The following is a 15,785-nucleotide window of genomic DNA, read 5'->3' as shown; positions in this document are numbered from 1 at the left end:
AGGCTCGGGCTTGTGTGCCGAAAGAAGGCACACAGGCCCCATAAAGCAACTTCAGAGGAGGCGGCAGGTGCCAGGGTGTGGCAACGATTGTCTGGCTTTTCTCTCCAGCTGCAGGGAGCCACCTGAGAGAGGGGTGGAGGAGAACGAGGGGGTTGCAGGAGGGTGGGGAGCAGGGTGGGCGGGCAGGCAGGCGGCGGGGGTGCGCGCCGGAGAGACTCGGGGCTCACACGCACGCCGCCTCTTGTTTGTACACAGTGCGCTCCCGGGCCGCCCGCACCCCGCCTGCCTGCTCACGCTTCATTGTTCTGCAAGTCGGGAGCTCCGCAGTCTCGGCTTGGGGAGCCCGAGGAGAGGAGCGGCGATCGCCGTCCGTCCGCGGGCCACCCCGAATCCGGAGCTTCCCCGGCTGGGACCCGCCCGCCACCCAGGCGAGGCTGAGCCGCCGGCGACACCCCGGAGCGCGCCCACCTCCTGCGGGCACCGTCCGTCCTCGCGCTGGGCATCACTTTCTCGCCCGCCCTCTCCAAGAATTTGTTTGAAGCGAGCGCTGCGGGGAAGAAGACATCTTCCCGAATCCTGCCTGCCTGCCTGCCAGGGGCGGGGTCTGCCGCTAGACCCTGCGGTGCCACCACCCCAACGAGGACGCTGCCCTCCGCCTCCGCCGCGACCCCTTGGGCAGCCCGGGCCAAGTCCCCGCGTCCTCCGGGAGCCCGAACCATCATGAAGCGCTGCTCGGGGACCGCTTGGCTCCTGCTCTGGCTCAGCCTCGGGATCCCCCAGTTCTGCCAAGGTGAGGCGATGGGACCCCTTGCCGCACCTCCTGGGGACGGGACAGGAGCGAGGGAGTCCCCTGGGAAACACCGCAGCGAGGGGGGCTGGAGGTGGTACCTAACCTCCCCAAAAGCGCACAAGGGGGTAGCGAGCGCCGCGGGCGGCTTGGAGGAGGCGACGCGGCCAGAAAAAGTGCTCCTAAAGTGAGCAGCGTGTGTGTGTGTGTGTGTGTGTGTGTGTGTGTGTGTGTGTGTGTGTGTGTGTGTGTGTGTGCGTGTGTGTTGAATGAGACGAGTGTATATTGAGGGGTTCCGAGGTGCGTCAAGGAAAGAAGGGAGCCTGAGATTTCGCGGCTCACTTGACTAGTGGGGAGCCGGTATTGCTTCGCTTTTCTGGGTTGCAAAGCCACGCCGGCTCCCAGAGGATGGAGACCCGTGAGGGATAGATGGATAGGGGGTCAAAGCTTGCCTTGCCCCTGCTGCCCGAATCTAAATGGCAAACTGGAGAACCCGGGGGGGGGGCGGTCACCCGGCGCCTGGCTAAGTCTGAGCGATTTGCAAATCCGAGCCGGTAGCAATGAGTTTGGGAGACGTGGAGAATGGCTTGCCTGGGCAGATTTTTTATCCTGCTTCCACCTTTCCCGGAGCGTAGTAACAGCAGCAGGAACCGAGAACCCCGGGAATCCGTTCCTCCCCCCCCCCCCCCCCTTAATCCTAGAGGAGGCGAGCATTGTTCAGCAGCACTCTTCTGGTGCCAGCGTTGACTCTTAGTAAGAGAAGAAACGTGCCCGGCCAGGCTACCCTCGTGCCCCCGCCCCAAGGAGGAAAAGTTGTAAGATCTTTTCTGGAAGTGTTTTCCCTGACTTGTCTAAAATAAAACCCCCTGTTTTAAGCGGAAGGTATTAAAATATAAAATAAAATATCAGATATGTATTAGTTCCTCTGCTGAGTTGCTAGTTGAACTTCGGGGTCCTTTGCCCAAAAGGTGGCTGAAAATTAGAGTCCGGATCCCGACCTCCTCTCTTGACAAGTCTGGGCTGAAGTTGGCGCCAGAAAAGAACAGAGGGTTAAAGCAGGGACTTTGGGGGAGACCCAGGAGAGGGAACCGAGATCCTTTGGCATTGCGGGGGATGCTGGAGGCCCCTTCCAAAGGGTCCGCTGGTAATAAAAACCCCTCCGCAGGCTGCTCCGAGTGGTGAGCTGAGTGCACTACAGGGGTTTTAAATGTCTTACTGCTAAAGAGGATTGGATTAAAAAAAAAAAAAAAGCCTTGATTCAAATCCTTTAGAAACCAGACACTGCATGAACATTTTACACCATGCACTCACCACTTTATGGGTTCTACTGGGAAACGTTGGACTCTTGGGCTACTGTTTGCCCAAGAGACTGAATGTGAGTTGCCCTAGCTGCACTGCACGACCGGCGGCGATCCATGGCCGCACCTCGGCCTCCCTGGCTTCTTCCCCCGCCTACATACGTGATTATTTCCCCATCGCGTAGGAAGGAGCGCGTGTGAGTGAGTGTCTTGTGGGTCTTTACAAAGTGCCCTTCCAGATATCGGGCAGAGCCAGCCACTTTGCTGAAGGTTAAGGGTTGGTTGGTACTCGGTCGAGCAGTCTAAGATGTGCAGAAGAAGGCATTGCTTCCAATAGAGCAATTTTGCCTTCTCCCCCTTCTTTTCTATCTAGATTTCTTAGGCACTTTGATCCCTCGGCAGACAAGTGGAAGGGAAAACTGCAGGCACAACCTTCTCCTCCTCCTTCCTCCTCCCTTCCCACGCCAAGCACGAAAACACAGACACTCACCCACTCACCCACACTTAAGCCTTACCACCACCGTCACCATCTGTCCCCACGCCTAGTGGAGGGTGGCGGGGGAGTTAGAGGGATAGACTGAGAGAGACTCCCTAGTTATCAGAGCCCTGGGGCTTGCTTGGTGGGTCCTGGCAGGCAGCCTGGAGCGGTCTCCTAAAGATACCCATGCTGAAAGCACGGATTGCTCCTCCAGGCAAACCAAGGAGGTGATGTTGCTTAGGCGATTCTTTCTTGGCTCCTAGATAATGCCTAAGCAGCTGTGTGCTCCATATTCTTCAGTACTTCTCCCTTCTTCATATTTCTCCCTTCTTAGCCAGCCTGTGGAGAGGGAAAGAAGCAGACTTCCTCGGATTGTGATTGCCTTGAGCACTTTTTTTTGTTAAACGTGCACCTCTCTAATTTATTCTCCCTCAGCCCTGCTGAAGGCAGAGTGCAGCTGGCTTGACAGCTCCAAACAATTAAAGTTTGAGCAAACTTATGGAAACCAGTGTTGACACCGAAAATTTCCTATGCAACTCCACCCCGCCCCAATCTCACTGTATGCCTTATTTTTGAAACTAGAGTTTCCCTGTGTGGGTTGCGGCTTACTTACATTGATGGTTGGGATTTGATAAGAACAGGCAATTCCTTTTATTAGTCATTTTTATTTTAAAATTAAACCAATGGATCAGTCAGATTGAATATTTTATTAACTCTTAAATTATTCATCGTTATGGGTTGCTCTAAAAAAATCCAATAATATGCATACAGTTGCAGCAAAACACGTGACATCTTATGCAATCTGTCCCTGTGCCTGCAGTTTGTGCCTCAAGTATTTGAGCAAATGGCACTGTCTAAAAATGTCTAGACATGTCCTAAATACTATGAATCATTGTCATTTACATATCTTTTTAAAAATCAATGGCAATTTTACTTAATTCTGTGTGAGTATAAATTGTTACCAGAATAATCTACTCACTAATAAAATTATACTGCTAAGATTTTGATGATGAAATAAACAACTTTTATTTATTTTTTTAATTTTTTTGAAATGAGCAACTTTTTATATTTTCAAGATTATTGCATTTTTGTGTCCTTATTGCTTAATTATATGAAAATCAATTAATTTTGATAAAACTGACCAGAGACTGAATCAGGAATGAGTCTTGGTAGGCTTGGGATACTTTAAAAATAAGTGCTAATTTTATGTTTCAAGTAAAATGTTTAAAACTGATTTGAAAATAGTGAATTAAGATAATAATCATGTGCAGATAAAGTATCCTGCACTGAAGTAGGAATGCAAGATGTAGGCCAAATACATTGCCCAGGTACCGCAAGTTAAATTTTTCTCCCTAACTGGTCTAGTAAGATTTATTTTATTATTTTTTCAAAGTTATCTTAGAATAGCAATGCATATATACATATTAATTTATGCAATGGAGAGACATATATTCAGATATTTTATAGTAATAAAATTGGGATGGCCTATTTTTCTTACTGAAATCCTTAAGTTAACAAAAATCTTTAAAACTTGGCAATTACATTTCACTTGTACACTCTTGTCTAAATAAATACTTGAGTTTTATTCAAAATTTAGTTACATGCTTATATTAAACACACATTGTAGATTGAGCAAAATTTCCTACCAGTTTTAATAAAGTTTGCTTTTATATGATCTTTTCCGATTCATACAATTATAATAATTGAAAGAGAGGATTTATGCATGGCTAAAACAAGCTTGGTTACCCACACATATTATTAATCTGTTTTTTTTTTATCATTTTTAGAGTCTAAATTACTAGTATAAATTCTAAATTTTACTTAAATTTAGGTATTTTTAATTAGGTAATTTCATCTATTTTTAGAATTATTCTGTGATGGAATGTGACTCTGTATAATTTGAAAACCTGTTGATATTTTTCTAAAGCCTAGAAGAGTAATTCTGGTAATTGTTTGTTGAATACACTTGCAGGTGCAATAACTTTGAATCATATTGATAATGTAGTATGTTCATTGTGGCTTTGTCAAAAATCAACAAAAAGCACTAAACTAAACAAATAGTAGGCAAACAAGAACTACAAAGAAAACAATAGTAAACAGTTCAGAATTTAGTTTAGGTTTCAGGAACTCAGAATGAGTAAGGACTGAGAAACAAATAGTCATTTTTGCAAATACATACTTATGGGTTTGATGATAACTAACCACTTTATTCTTTGTAAGATTAGCTTATTCCCTCAATTGTTTGCAAACTGATAATATGGGGGATGCAGTAGAAAACTAAATCTTAGTCATTCCTGTTTCAATTCTTATCTGCTCAAAGATACTTAGACCTTTAAAAATAAAAAAAAAAGTCTTGTAAAGATCGTAGTATATTTTTTTGGTTAATCAAAGCAAACAGGCTAATTATATCGAGAGTGTATTGGATCCCCATTCATAAGTGGACTAAGCACTGAACATTTTTCTCATAATTGTGATGTGATACATTAAAACTGAAGTTCTGTAAAAACTCAAACTAAACGCATAACCAGTTGGCAATAACAAGCCTTAGATTTGAGGGAGTTGAACTAAACTGGAATCAACTCTACCTTAGCCAGTAGGTGTCAGGATAATCAGTGACGATATTCTAAAGAAAAGATGGAAAAAAGTAAGAAATAAATTAGTAAATTATAATATGCAGAGGAACATAAAGCAACTTCTGACTTCTATTCTGTTTGAAACTATGTTATTAGTTTTCATTGCTCTCCTGAGAAATAGGAACCTTAGTTTTAATGAACTCATGTTTATACTGCAGGATTTTACCTGGGAAACAAAGTTGACCTAACTGCCACAAACAAGTCTTGATTGCATTCTTATTTTTCTCAAGTCTCCATATCATTTTTAAAGGATATATGTATATGCACATATTTAATGTATAATGTAGCCATAATTATATATGTCATATATATATATTTGATGTATAGCATGTACATAATGCATAACAACATACATTTAATGAAATAACTAATATAAGGACTATAATATTCTTGCAGTAAAATAATTGCTACTAAATTTTTAGCATTCTTTGTAAGCTTATATACTATATTATTTTGATGTTTTATAAATAAAAATTCTATTGTATTATTATACCTGACTATAGTTTTATACATAATAATGATAATACTAGTAATAAGAGAGACCTGCTTATTAACTTTTTCAGTCAATGTGTAAAATGTAGCCAAAGTTGTATTAATAATACACATCTTTTAGCTAAACGAGACTAAATGACATGGCAAAGTTTTGCCATTACTATTTTAGCCAGTTATTAATCTTTATGTTTGACCCTATACAATGTACCTGTTGTATACCAATCACTGCTAGTCACTGGGCATCATTAGTTTTTAATTGATGCATAACTGATAATCTTTCCTTTTATGTTAGTTCTAGTATCTGCTGATGCATTATTTAAAATGTGCTATGGTTTCACCATTATATCCTCTTTACATGTTCTCTCCATTTTGGGGGTGGGGGCACACCGGTGACATTCAGGGGTTACTCCTGACTTGTGCACAGAAATCGCTCCTGGCTTGGGGGACCATATGGGTAACCAGGGATCGAACCGAGGTCTGTCCTGGGTCAGCCATGTGCAAGGCAAACTCCCTACCACTGCGCTATCACTCTAGTCCCTATTCTCTCCATTTTTAAGATAGTCTCCAACATCCTTCCAGTCTGCTTTAGTAACATGTAGTCTTAAGTAGTCCTAAATTGAAATTCTTTCTCTTTTTTTTACCTTCTCATTTTCTTCCCCTATTTTCCTCTTATTTATCTTCCACCTTGGCATATTCCTGATGGATAGTCACTGTTGTAAGAGTAGCACTGTCACTTATTTCATTTGTTAAAAATGACCAAATATCAAAGACACTGAAATTTTTAGTTCACTTCCTCTGTGTATGTGATAACATGAAGTTTTAGCTTTCAAACCCTGAGCTTTAAAGCATTAATGGAAGACATTTTTTTTAATCGTAGAGCAACTTTGAGTTTTATACCTTGATTTAAGAATTGTTCTGCATGAAACTATGAGTTGAGAAAAATTTCTATCCAGACTTTTGTAAAACTTTTGCCTTGTCAGTCTATATCACTGAGAAACTCAATGAATGCATCAAATTTTTGTTTGTTTTTTTGGTACAGAGAGAGTATAGGAGTTAAAATATAGAATTTGCATTTGCTCAACTCTACTTTGACCCCATAACCATACAATCCCTGGAGCATGGCAACATACTTACTTGGAAGCCCAATAATACTCCTGAATTTCTCCTAGAGGCTCTCTGAGCACTGACTGGATGCCACCATTAGCTTAGAATACCACCATTGCTTGCATTGAACATTCTACCTGATTTACCAAGACTCGCCTGGTGAGTCCCACTAGCCAAAGGAAAAAAAATAACAATATATTATATTTCCAATTCTTTTGATTTGTAAGATCTTACTCTTTGCAAAAGGAATAAAGAAAAGCAAAGGCACTTAATGGCGTAAGTCAGACTTAATCAAATTAATAAAAAATAATAAGATATTAAGCCAGGGGAAAACTGTAAAGGCATAGGCTAAATCAGTGATACTCATGTAAAAAACCAGACACTTGGACAGAAGAATAAATAAGCTTAAATGTCATAAGTGTGTAGCAAAATATGAAAATAATTGCTGCCATTAATGAGTTTGCATTTAGGTAAAACCACACTGCAGTACGTTCAAGAACTTTGATTATACAAAGGTACTTAATTATATGTGTTATTGAAGAAAAATGTTTAAAATGTTTGACTTTAAAATATACTGATGTAGAGTTTGATTATTTGAAAACTTTACTTTTCAGTTATTTCAGATAAAAATTTTATATAAATGTATACTTATATACATATATTTATACTTTTTCCTTCTAAGAAATGAAGACATTATAGATTAGGGCTTAGTTTTATAGGAAAAAAGTAGGACACACAATGAGGATAAGATGCTTAAGATGTTCTGTAATTCTTTGATTATATTTTAGAAGTAAATGCACAGCTATTTTCTTTAAAGCTATATTTTATTTTAGAAGTAGTAGCTGTGTAGGATTTGTTCAACAGAAGATTTATTGTATATGTGGTAAAGCGGAGGATGTAAGTACAAGAATTTAAGTGAAGGCTTTTTTTAAGTACTAACGCACTTCTGAATGTGATTGTTATTTGGAAAAAAGAAGATTGACTCTATTTTAGCTTTACGTTTTATGGTTTCTTAAATCAGGTCTTTATCAAACTGATCAGTCTCTTGTGAAATAATTTAATATTGTGTGTTATTCCATAAATGGGTTGGCTAAGGTTTTAATCTATTTTTAGGTGATAGTGAGCTTGATTCAAAGGTAATCTTTAACTGTGTTTAGGGCCCATTCTGTGTTATTTAAGGTTTGTACTTGTAGTTAGATAAGTCATTTATTCTGGGAGGACAAAATAATCCTCCTGAACTGAGGTCAGGTTGACCATTTACATTTTATTGATACTGGAGATTTTATGAAGACAGAGTAAAATAAGCTCATGACTCTGGAGCAGGAAACACTTGAACAGTCAAGTGGAACCCTGGAGAAGATTTTATTTTGAAATAAGTTGACAAATCCCTATGGAAATATACAGCCAATCTAGAGGCTGGAGTCTCTGAACTCACATCTGTGTTGCTCTTCTTTATTCACAGTTTTTTACTTTCTATGTGCTAATTGAGCTCTAAATTTATCTAAATTTTTTATATAATTCCACATTTATATCATAAAGGTTAATTATTGGGAAAGTCTACAGGCATGTTATACTTAAGAAACTTTAATATTTATAAGTTAAATTTTTGTTAGATTATTTTGTGTTTCCTACAGAATCAGGTTTTAGAAGTATATTATGTAAAGCAAATACAACTAAACAATAATAGCAAAATTTGAAATAACCATTAAGTATTTAATGAGTTGAGCAGTGTTTTTCATGCATTGAACATTGTATTTCTTTAGAATTTTCCATGAATCTACCATTGTTAACATGGCTAAGCCCATGCTTAGCATGCAGAGGCCTGGATTTGGTCCCTGAACACTTTCAAGAGTGAATTTTAAGAGAACAAAGCTTGAAGTAGTCTGCAAATCCATTCTGCCTTCCCAATACAAACAAAATAAGTACCCACATATTTTTATTCTTTATTTATTATTTGAGGGTGGTGCCTGGCAGTATTTAGGTTCTGTGCTCAGGTCTTGACTCTGTATTCAGAGGGTACATATGGCTGACTCAGAGCATCATAGAGTGGGGGCCTCAGATCCTAGTGAGTCACATGTGAGACAAGTGCTCTACTCACTATAATAGTACTTTGACCCTACCCACACATTTAAAAAAATAAATTAAAATGTTGGTGTCCTCCCAACTAATAGTCAGTGGCCTCATGGTATTTTGGTCACTAGGGTAGATAACTCAATTCTCTACAGGTAGCTGAGTACTGCTCAGGTCACAGTACTGCTGGTGACACCTTGGCTGTACCCAAGTACAAGTGTCACTGTTCTACCTCTTGGCAGTACTGGGGGAGGGGATGTGGTGTCAAGAGTTGGATTCTAAAATTCTCTTTTTAAAGCTATGTGCTCTAGCAATTAGAGGTATCTTCCTGCACTGTACCCAACTTTTTATTGTATTCATTTATTTTGGGAATTTTGGGGACCGCAAATGCAATCAGGACTTACTTCTTGCTCCAGTCAGGGATCACTCCTTTCCTGGCTTTGGAAATCATATCAGGTGCAGGGATTTGGTTCCCTGTATGCACGGTAAGAACTAACCTTCTGCACTATCTGCTCCTATATCCACATATTTTGAACAACATTAATATATACACGCAATGTATTTTAATATACATACCATAAAAGGTCAAGTATATTTTCAGGAACTTGAAAGATTTTATCAATTTATTATATTTTAATATACATACCTTAAAAGGTCAAGTATAATTTCAGGAACTTGAAAGACTTTATCAATTTATTATATACCTATTTCCTAGTATTGTGTTGTAGAATGAGCCTATCTTGAAAATACTTTTCAATACTCCTGTAAGCTCATTGTTAGAAATATAATATCATTCTACCATACTATAAAGTGCTTCTCATGTTTGTTTTGTATCTTCAATTAAAAGCAATGCTACTTCTGAGACAATTTACTTTAATTGATTCAAGGTTTGTATATTGCTAGCTTACTTGAGTTTTGAACTAGCAACAAGAAATTTTTAAGCATCTGCCTAGATAATTTTTTGAAGGGGATGAGTCTACATGTTAAAATATATTATTTGCTTAGTTAGCAAAAATACTCATTTTTAATATCCCTCTTTAGAACTCTGGCTACTGTCTACCATTTCAAAGTGCATGCTTTGTGTTACATTGTTCTAATTACCTTCTTTGATTCTTATAACGCTCATGCCAGTTTCTACTTTTATTTACAGATGAATGAGATAATTGGGATACATAGAAGTAAAATAATTTCCTAAGTTTATACAGACCCCATAATTTTTAAACTTAGTAAATTGTTTAAATGCATAGTCTTTTTTCTTATTGACTCAACCAATCCATGTTTTAGTAAATAACACATACTCTGAAAAACACGAAAATACTTATTTTTGTGTAGATCACATCATATGGTGCTCAGAGCTTTCTATTGGCTCTACACTCAAGAACTGAATTCAGATCAACTATGTGCTAGGCAAGCAGACACCTTATTGACTGCGTGCTATTGCTCTAGCTTCTAATTTTTAAGTGTTTTTTATTGTTAAACCCAGCCTGTCTGACTTTTCATTTTGTAGATGTAATGGAAAGGATAAATCATACGGTTTTGACATCACTTTTAAAATTTCATAAGTAAAATATCATCTTTTTTATATTCAGAAAGAACGTTTGGAGCATTCTCTTTTTGCTCAGAGTTCATATGTTTTCATAATACTAAGTATAGTGAAGACTGGAGAAAAGAGGAGTTCTTGGCAAGTGATTCTAAGTGAATTTTCTTTCAAATCTTCACCTTTCACTTTTATTCCGACATGATTTTACAGTGTATTTGTTGTTGTTGTTGTTGTTGTTGTTGTGTGTTTGGGTAAAAGTACATTTTTTGCACAGGCTCTACTCCCAACTCAGTGCTCATGGTGTGGTCTTGGATGAACTCAGGGACCATGTTGTGCTTGACATCAAATCAGGAGCTCTGGCATGTGAGGCCTATACTCCAGCACTGTGAGCTCTCTTCCCACCATTTTCTAGTATTTTCTAGAATTCTCTATGTTGCTTCATTTCTATTTAATATGATGTGTATGGGCATGCCTTCTCTGTGATTTCTGGATACCTAATATAGGACAAAGCAATTTTAAAGGTTAACAAGGTTTTTAATTCCTGCTAGCTTAATGAGGTTATTTAATTTGCCTTACATCCATCTGCATTTAATTATATTTCTATATAACTGCATTAAGAAATTTTAGTCAAACAAAAACTGAATATGCTCAAATGATCTGAACTTCGAGATTGTTTTTCTGCTTTATTTGAAAAGTTCTTTAACTTAAATATGTTTTTTTTTACATCTAGCTTTGGATTTGGTGTAAATATCTTAGAAAATAATGAAAACCACACATCTAATATTATATCATCATTATTAATAATTTTGAGATAAATTGATAGTTGGAATAGACATGCACATTTTTCACTTGCTCCCTAATATGACAATATGACAGTCATTAAATTTTCTTAACCTTTTCCTACATAAAAGAACAGATACAGAGAGAATATTTTGAATGTTACTTAGCAAATCACATTCCAAATCTTTCAAGAAATATTTCAAGCAATGACAGAGTTTGAACTTAATTTCACATGGTTCTTATTCTAACTTATTTTTTACTCTTTTCTACTGTTCTGCTTTGCTGGAAGTAATTATAGTTGTGCTCTTTTCTGAGTTCCTTGACTCCCAAGATCAGAAGGAAGTAGTCGTGTGCTGCTTTCTTTGTTAAAAACTATCTCAAATTGCTGCTGAGTCCGACCTTTATACTTTCTTGCATCAATGCCTCTGTCCCTCTTTGGAGTTCATTATTAACCGTCATGACATCCTGAGTTTCCACAGTAGTTCAGAATCATGCTTCTCCTTTAACAGTTGTTCTTTTAAAGACACGAATATCAGAGCTTCATGAAATAGTTCAGGTTGCAGAGTACATTGGTTTGCTCCTTTCCATCCCTTGCCCTTTGATCTCCTTTCTGTCCTTTCTTTGGCAACAAATTTGTGTGCCCTGTATAAGAAATCAACATATGAATTTGTGCTTTTTTAATAATCTGGTATTAAAGTTCTTAGAAATCCAATCTAGAAAATTTCTATCTTCATTATTTTAAAGAACAGTTTACAGTGATATTCATTATAATGCTGTCATCACATTTGTACAGTAGAAATTCTTTACATTTTTCACCTCCATATTTACAGAATGTTTTTTACCCTTGGAATTGAACCCAGGATTCCACATGTACAAGGCAAATACTCTACCTCTGAGGCACATCTTGAGCTCTCAAAATGTCTTTTCTTGGGGGGGGGGGACAGAGAATGTACAGGGAAGTACTTGCCTTTCAAGCCACTGATCTAAGTTAGATCTTTGCCACCTATAAAGTTTAGGAGTATATCAATAGTGATACCTGAGTGCAGAACCAGGAGTAAGCCCTGAACACAACTGAATGTGGTCCCAAACAAAAAAAAATATTATTTTAACTTTTCTTTCATTCAACTGAACCTAACTCTTGTCATGCCTCTAACCTTCAGTCTTATTTTTGTTTTTATTTTTCAATCCTGTCTTCGTTACCTGTTTATTTATGTTATCATTTTAAAGCATTCAGCCATTGATTGGTTGGTTGCTCGATTCCAGTGCTTTCATTATTTTTGTTTAATTGACTTCCAGTTTAAAGTCATTTGAAAGCCCTCATTCCTTCCCTGTCAGTAAGAAAACTGGAGTTCTGTCAAAAGTTATAAGAGTCACTGGTTATTGTGGGGGACCTGAAAGGATTAGTTTGAGTCCTAAAGAGGTCAAGAAGAAAGGGTGAGAATCAGAAAAATAAGATTATGGCAGCACTGCAGTAATGGTACTGTAATTATAATTATTAGTAATTATAAATTTTAAAGTTTTGGTTCATTAAGCACTGAAGATGAGAACATTGGAAGTAATGAATCAGTGATTAAATGACCAGGTTGTTGGATTTATATTCACGGTGGGAAAGAACTAATAATTATACTAGGAAAAATATGGAAAATAATGACAGTCGACTAGAAATAGAAATCTTTACAGAATAAAATATCTATAATAGGGGCCGGGTAGGTGGTGCTGGAGGTAAGGTGTCTGCCTTGCAAGGGCTAGCCAAGGAAGGACCGCGGTTCGATCCCCCGGCGTCCCATATGGTCCCCCCAAGCCAGGGGCCATTTCTGAGCCCATAGCCAGGAGTAACCCCTGAGCGTCAAATGGGTGTGGCCCAAAAACAAAAAAAAAATAAAAATAAAAATAAAAATAAATAAAAAAATATCTATAATAGGAGACGGGATAGTAGAAGCTACCTACTATGAAATAAAATGTATGTTTGAATGGTGTTTGAAATAAGATATATTGTTTATTTTTGGTTTGGGGGGGCACATCATTCTCAAGGCTTATTCCTTGCTCTTTCCTTACTGCTGGTGAGATTCAAGAGACCTGGGGTGGAGGATGCTGGGGATTGAACAAGGTTCTGCAACATACAAAGCAAGTGTCCTATGAGCTATACTAATTCTTGAGCCACTTAGATAAAATTTAATCTGGGTAAACACCTTTTCCCTTCTTAGTTTTGTTTTTGAGAGAATGGGAAGAGCATATTTATTAAGTCATAGTAAGCATTACTGATCTAGAAAACTGAGAGTCAAATATATTTTTAAGATGCCTGTAAGTTTCATGATGAAACTGGTTCATAGCTGAACCATTTTCCTGTAGAGCAAGAAGACATATAAAAGTCTGTTTCAAAGACTTAGTCATTATTCTCTTTGTTTTTATCCTATAGCTTTTGATACTGAGGTTTATTATAATAATTGAAGTATTGTTTTAGTAGCAAGGATTTTAAGAATATATAATATGTTTTCATAAACAATTCTTTAAGCCTCACAGCAGCCTAGGAGGTTATTATTATCTTCTTTGACAAATGATAGGAATAAATCTAGAGGAAGTGATCAACACTGAGAAGTAGTACATACTATATGCAAATTTAGAACTGTCACTACAGCATAATTTTAGAGAAAATCAGATTCTATGGAATATCCCTTTTAAAGGTAAAGAACACTGTGACCAAAGGAAGTGTCTAGGATTTTTTTTTGTACTACACTGTCCTACTAAATTGGAATAAATTATGTGTTTTGAGTTCTGCACAATTTAGACTACTGGAAATGTTTAATATGTCTGATTGGTGACCTTAATATTTACTCTACTTCTAGTCATTTGTTCAAATGGTTCATGCTGAAAAATATTACAAAGAAAATATTTTTCTTTTTTAACCTTTCATAATTGTGTGATGATAAATAATATTATTTCCACAGCAATTCTTTATCTTCAAATATATATTTTAAATATTTGTAAGTCATAATATTTCTTTTCAGTTTCTGACATGCTAACATTGCACATTTTTCCTTTAATCTATAAATGTAAGCAATTTTAGTTCTTTTATTTAAAATCTGTCAAGATTATCTACGTATCTATTCAACAGGTATGTGAGTGACTTAACAGATGTCCTTCCTCCCTAAATGCTTCGTATTAGTCTTCATTTTGAATTTTGAAAATGTGTTATTAATTTTTGAACTATTATTTTTTGTCCCAACCTGCAGAACACTTACAACGTGGGTATCTCTCTGGGGGAGCGTGGGAGTGAAGACAAGACAAACAAGACACAGAGACAAGTGCAAATGGGAGAAGAGTCCGTTCTTTATTGGAAGAAGTTCAGCTCATATACATTTCTGAAAAGTGGGCTTATCTTCTAAGGGCAGAATTCTGCGCATAGGCAATGTAAGCAGTGGCATTCAGATAGATACATGAGCAGGCAGAAATGCCTTGATAACGGGACTCATTGTGGGCAGGCAGGAATGAACTTCTTCTAATAAAGAAAAGACTCTTCTTCCATTTGCATTTTGTCTCTGTGTCTTTGCTTGTTTGCCTTGTCTTTACTTGCAGGCTTCCTCCTCCTCCCCCTGCCCCCGCTCGAGAGATACCCAGATTTTAAGTGTTCTCCGACTCAGGACATTTTGGTACCTAACGTAGGGCTTCAGATAATGTTAGACTTAGTCAAAATTCCATGCTCTCATTGTATTTGTTCAAATCCTAAATGTTTACATATAAACTTACTTCACAAAGCTCCCTTCTTCTTACAAGGCTCTTTGCTTGTCAAAAGGCTCTCGGAAATTTTCCCGTTTTTTTATATATTATTTAAAATAATGCTTATTAGCACTTTTACCCTAGTTTTAGTTTTATCTATCTTCATTAAAATTTTGCTTTTAATCCAGCATTCTGTATTTAGTATAATAGTTACTATTAAATGGTGTATATTTGGCCCATAGTAGCTCAAAATCGTCTAACTTTATTTCCTGCATATTGAATTACTATTGTACTTATTTTTTCAAATTTTATTTTAATTAGTGTGATTTAGAATACTGGTAATGATAGGATTTCACTCATTCAATATTCAACACAATCACACTCTCCTCAAGAATGTCTACTTCCTCAACTATTGTTTCTGGGACTCTCTCAACAACTTTCTCTCCCCAATAAACACTCTCCATTACCATGGCAAGCTCAGTTCTGTAGACCAGTTCTCAGTTTTGTAGCCTTTGACCTTTGTTTGTTCCCTTACTATGCTCACATATCAGAGAGCTCATTCTGTATTTGTTTCTCTCCTTTTGATTCACTTCTTTCTCAGCATGATTTCTTCCTATTCCATCTATCTAGTAACACATCGCATAATTTAGATGTTATTTATTGACGAATAGAACTCCATTGTGTATATATTGTACACAGTGTTATTACTTAAATTATTTGGGGGGTATATGCGGTGGTGGTAAGGGGTTTTTATTGGCTCTGCACTCAAAAGCCATTCTTGGCAGGATCAGGGAACAAATGGGATACTAGGGATTGAACTAGGGTCTGCCTCATACAAAGCAAGCACCCTACCTGAGGTAATATCACTCCAGCCACCGTATTATTTTTT

General features: G+C 37.7%; 1 protein-coding gene across 1 annotated transcript in view; it reads left to right on the top strand.

Annotated features, from left to right (window-relative positions):
- The first annotated feature begins 235 nt into the window (after positions 1-235).
- EDIL3 (EGF like repeats and discoidin domains 3) overlaps positions 236-15,785 on the top strand; it is a 501,725-nt gene continuing 486,175 nt past the window's right edge. The window contains exon 1 of the mRNA XM_049766060.1: positions 236-790. Coding sequence (XP_049622017.1) covers positions 721-790 — 70 coding nt within the window. The 5' untranslated portion in view covers positions 236-720. The remainder of the gene's footprint in view (positions 791-15,785) is intronic.

This window comes from Suncus etruscus, chromosome 2 (assembly GCF_024139225.1).
Source record: "Suncus etruscus isolate mSunEtr1 chromosome 2, mSunEtr1.pri.cur, whole genome shotgun sequence".
Classification (NCBI taxonomy): domain Eukaryota; kingdom Metazoa; phylum Chordata; class Mammalia; order Eulipotyphla; family Soricidae; genus Suncus; species Suncus etruscus.
The sequence above is the reverse complement of the archived record's forward strand: the minus strand, read 5'-3'. Positions and strand labels throughout refer to the sequence as shown.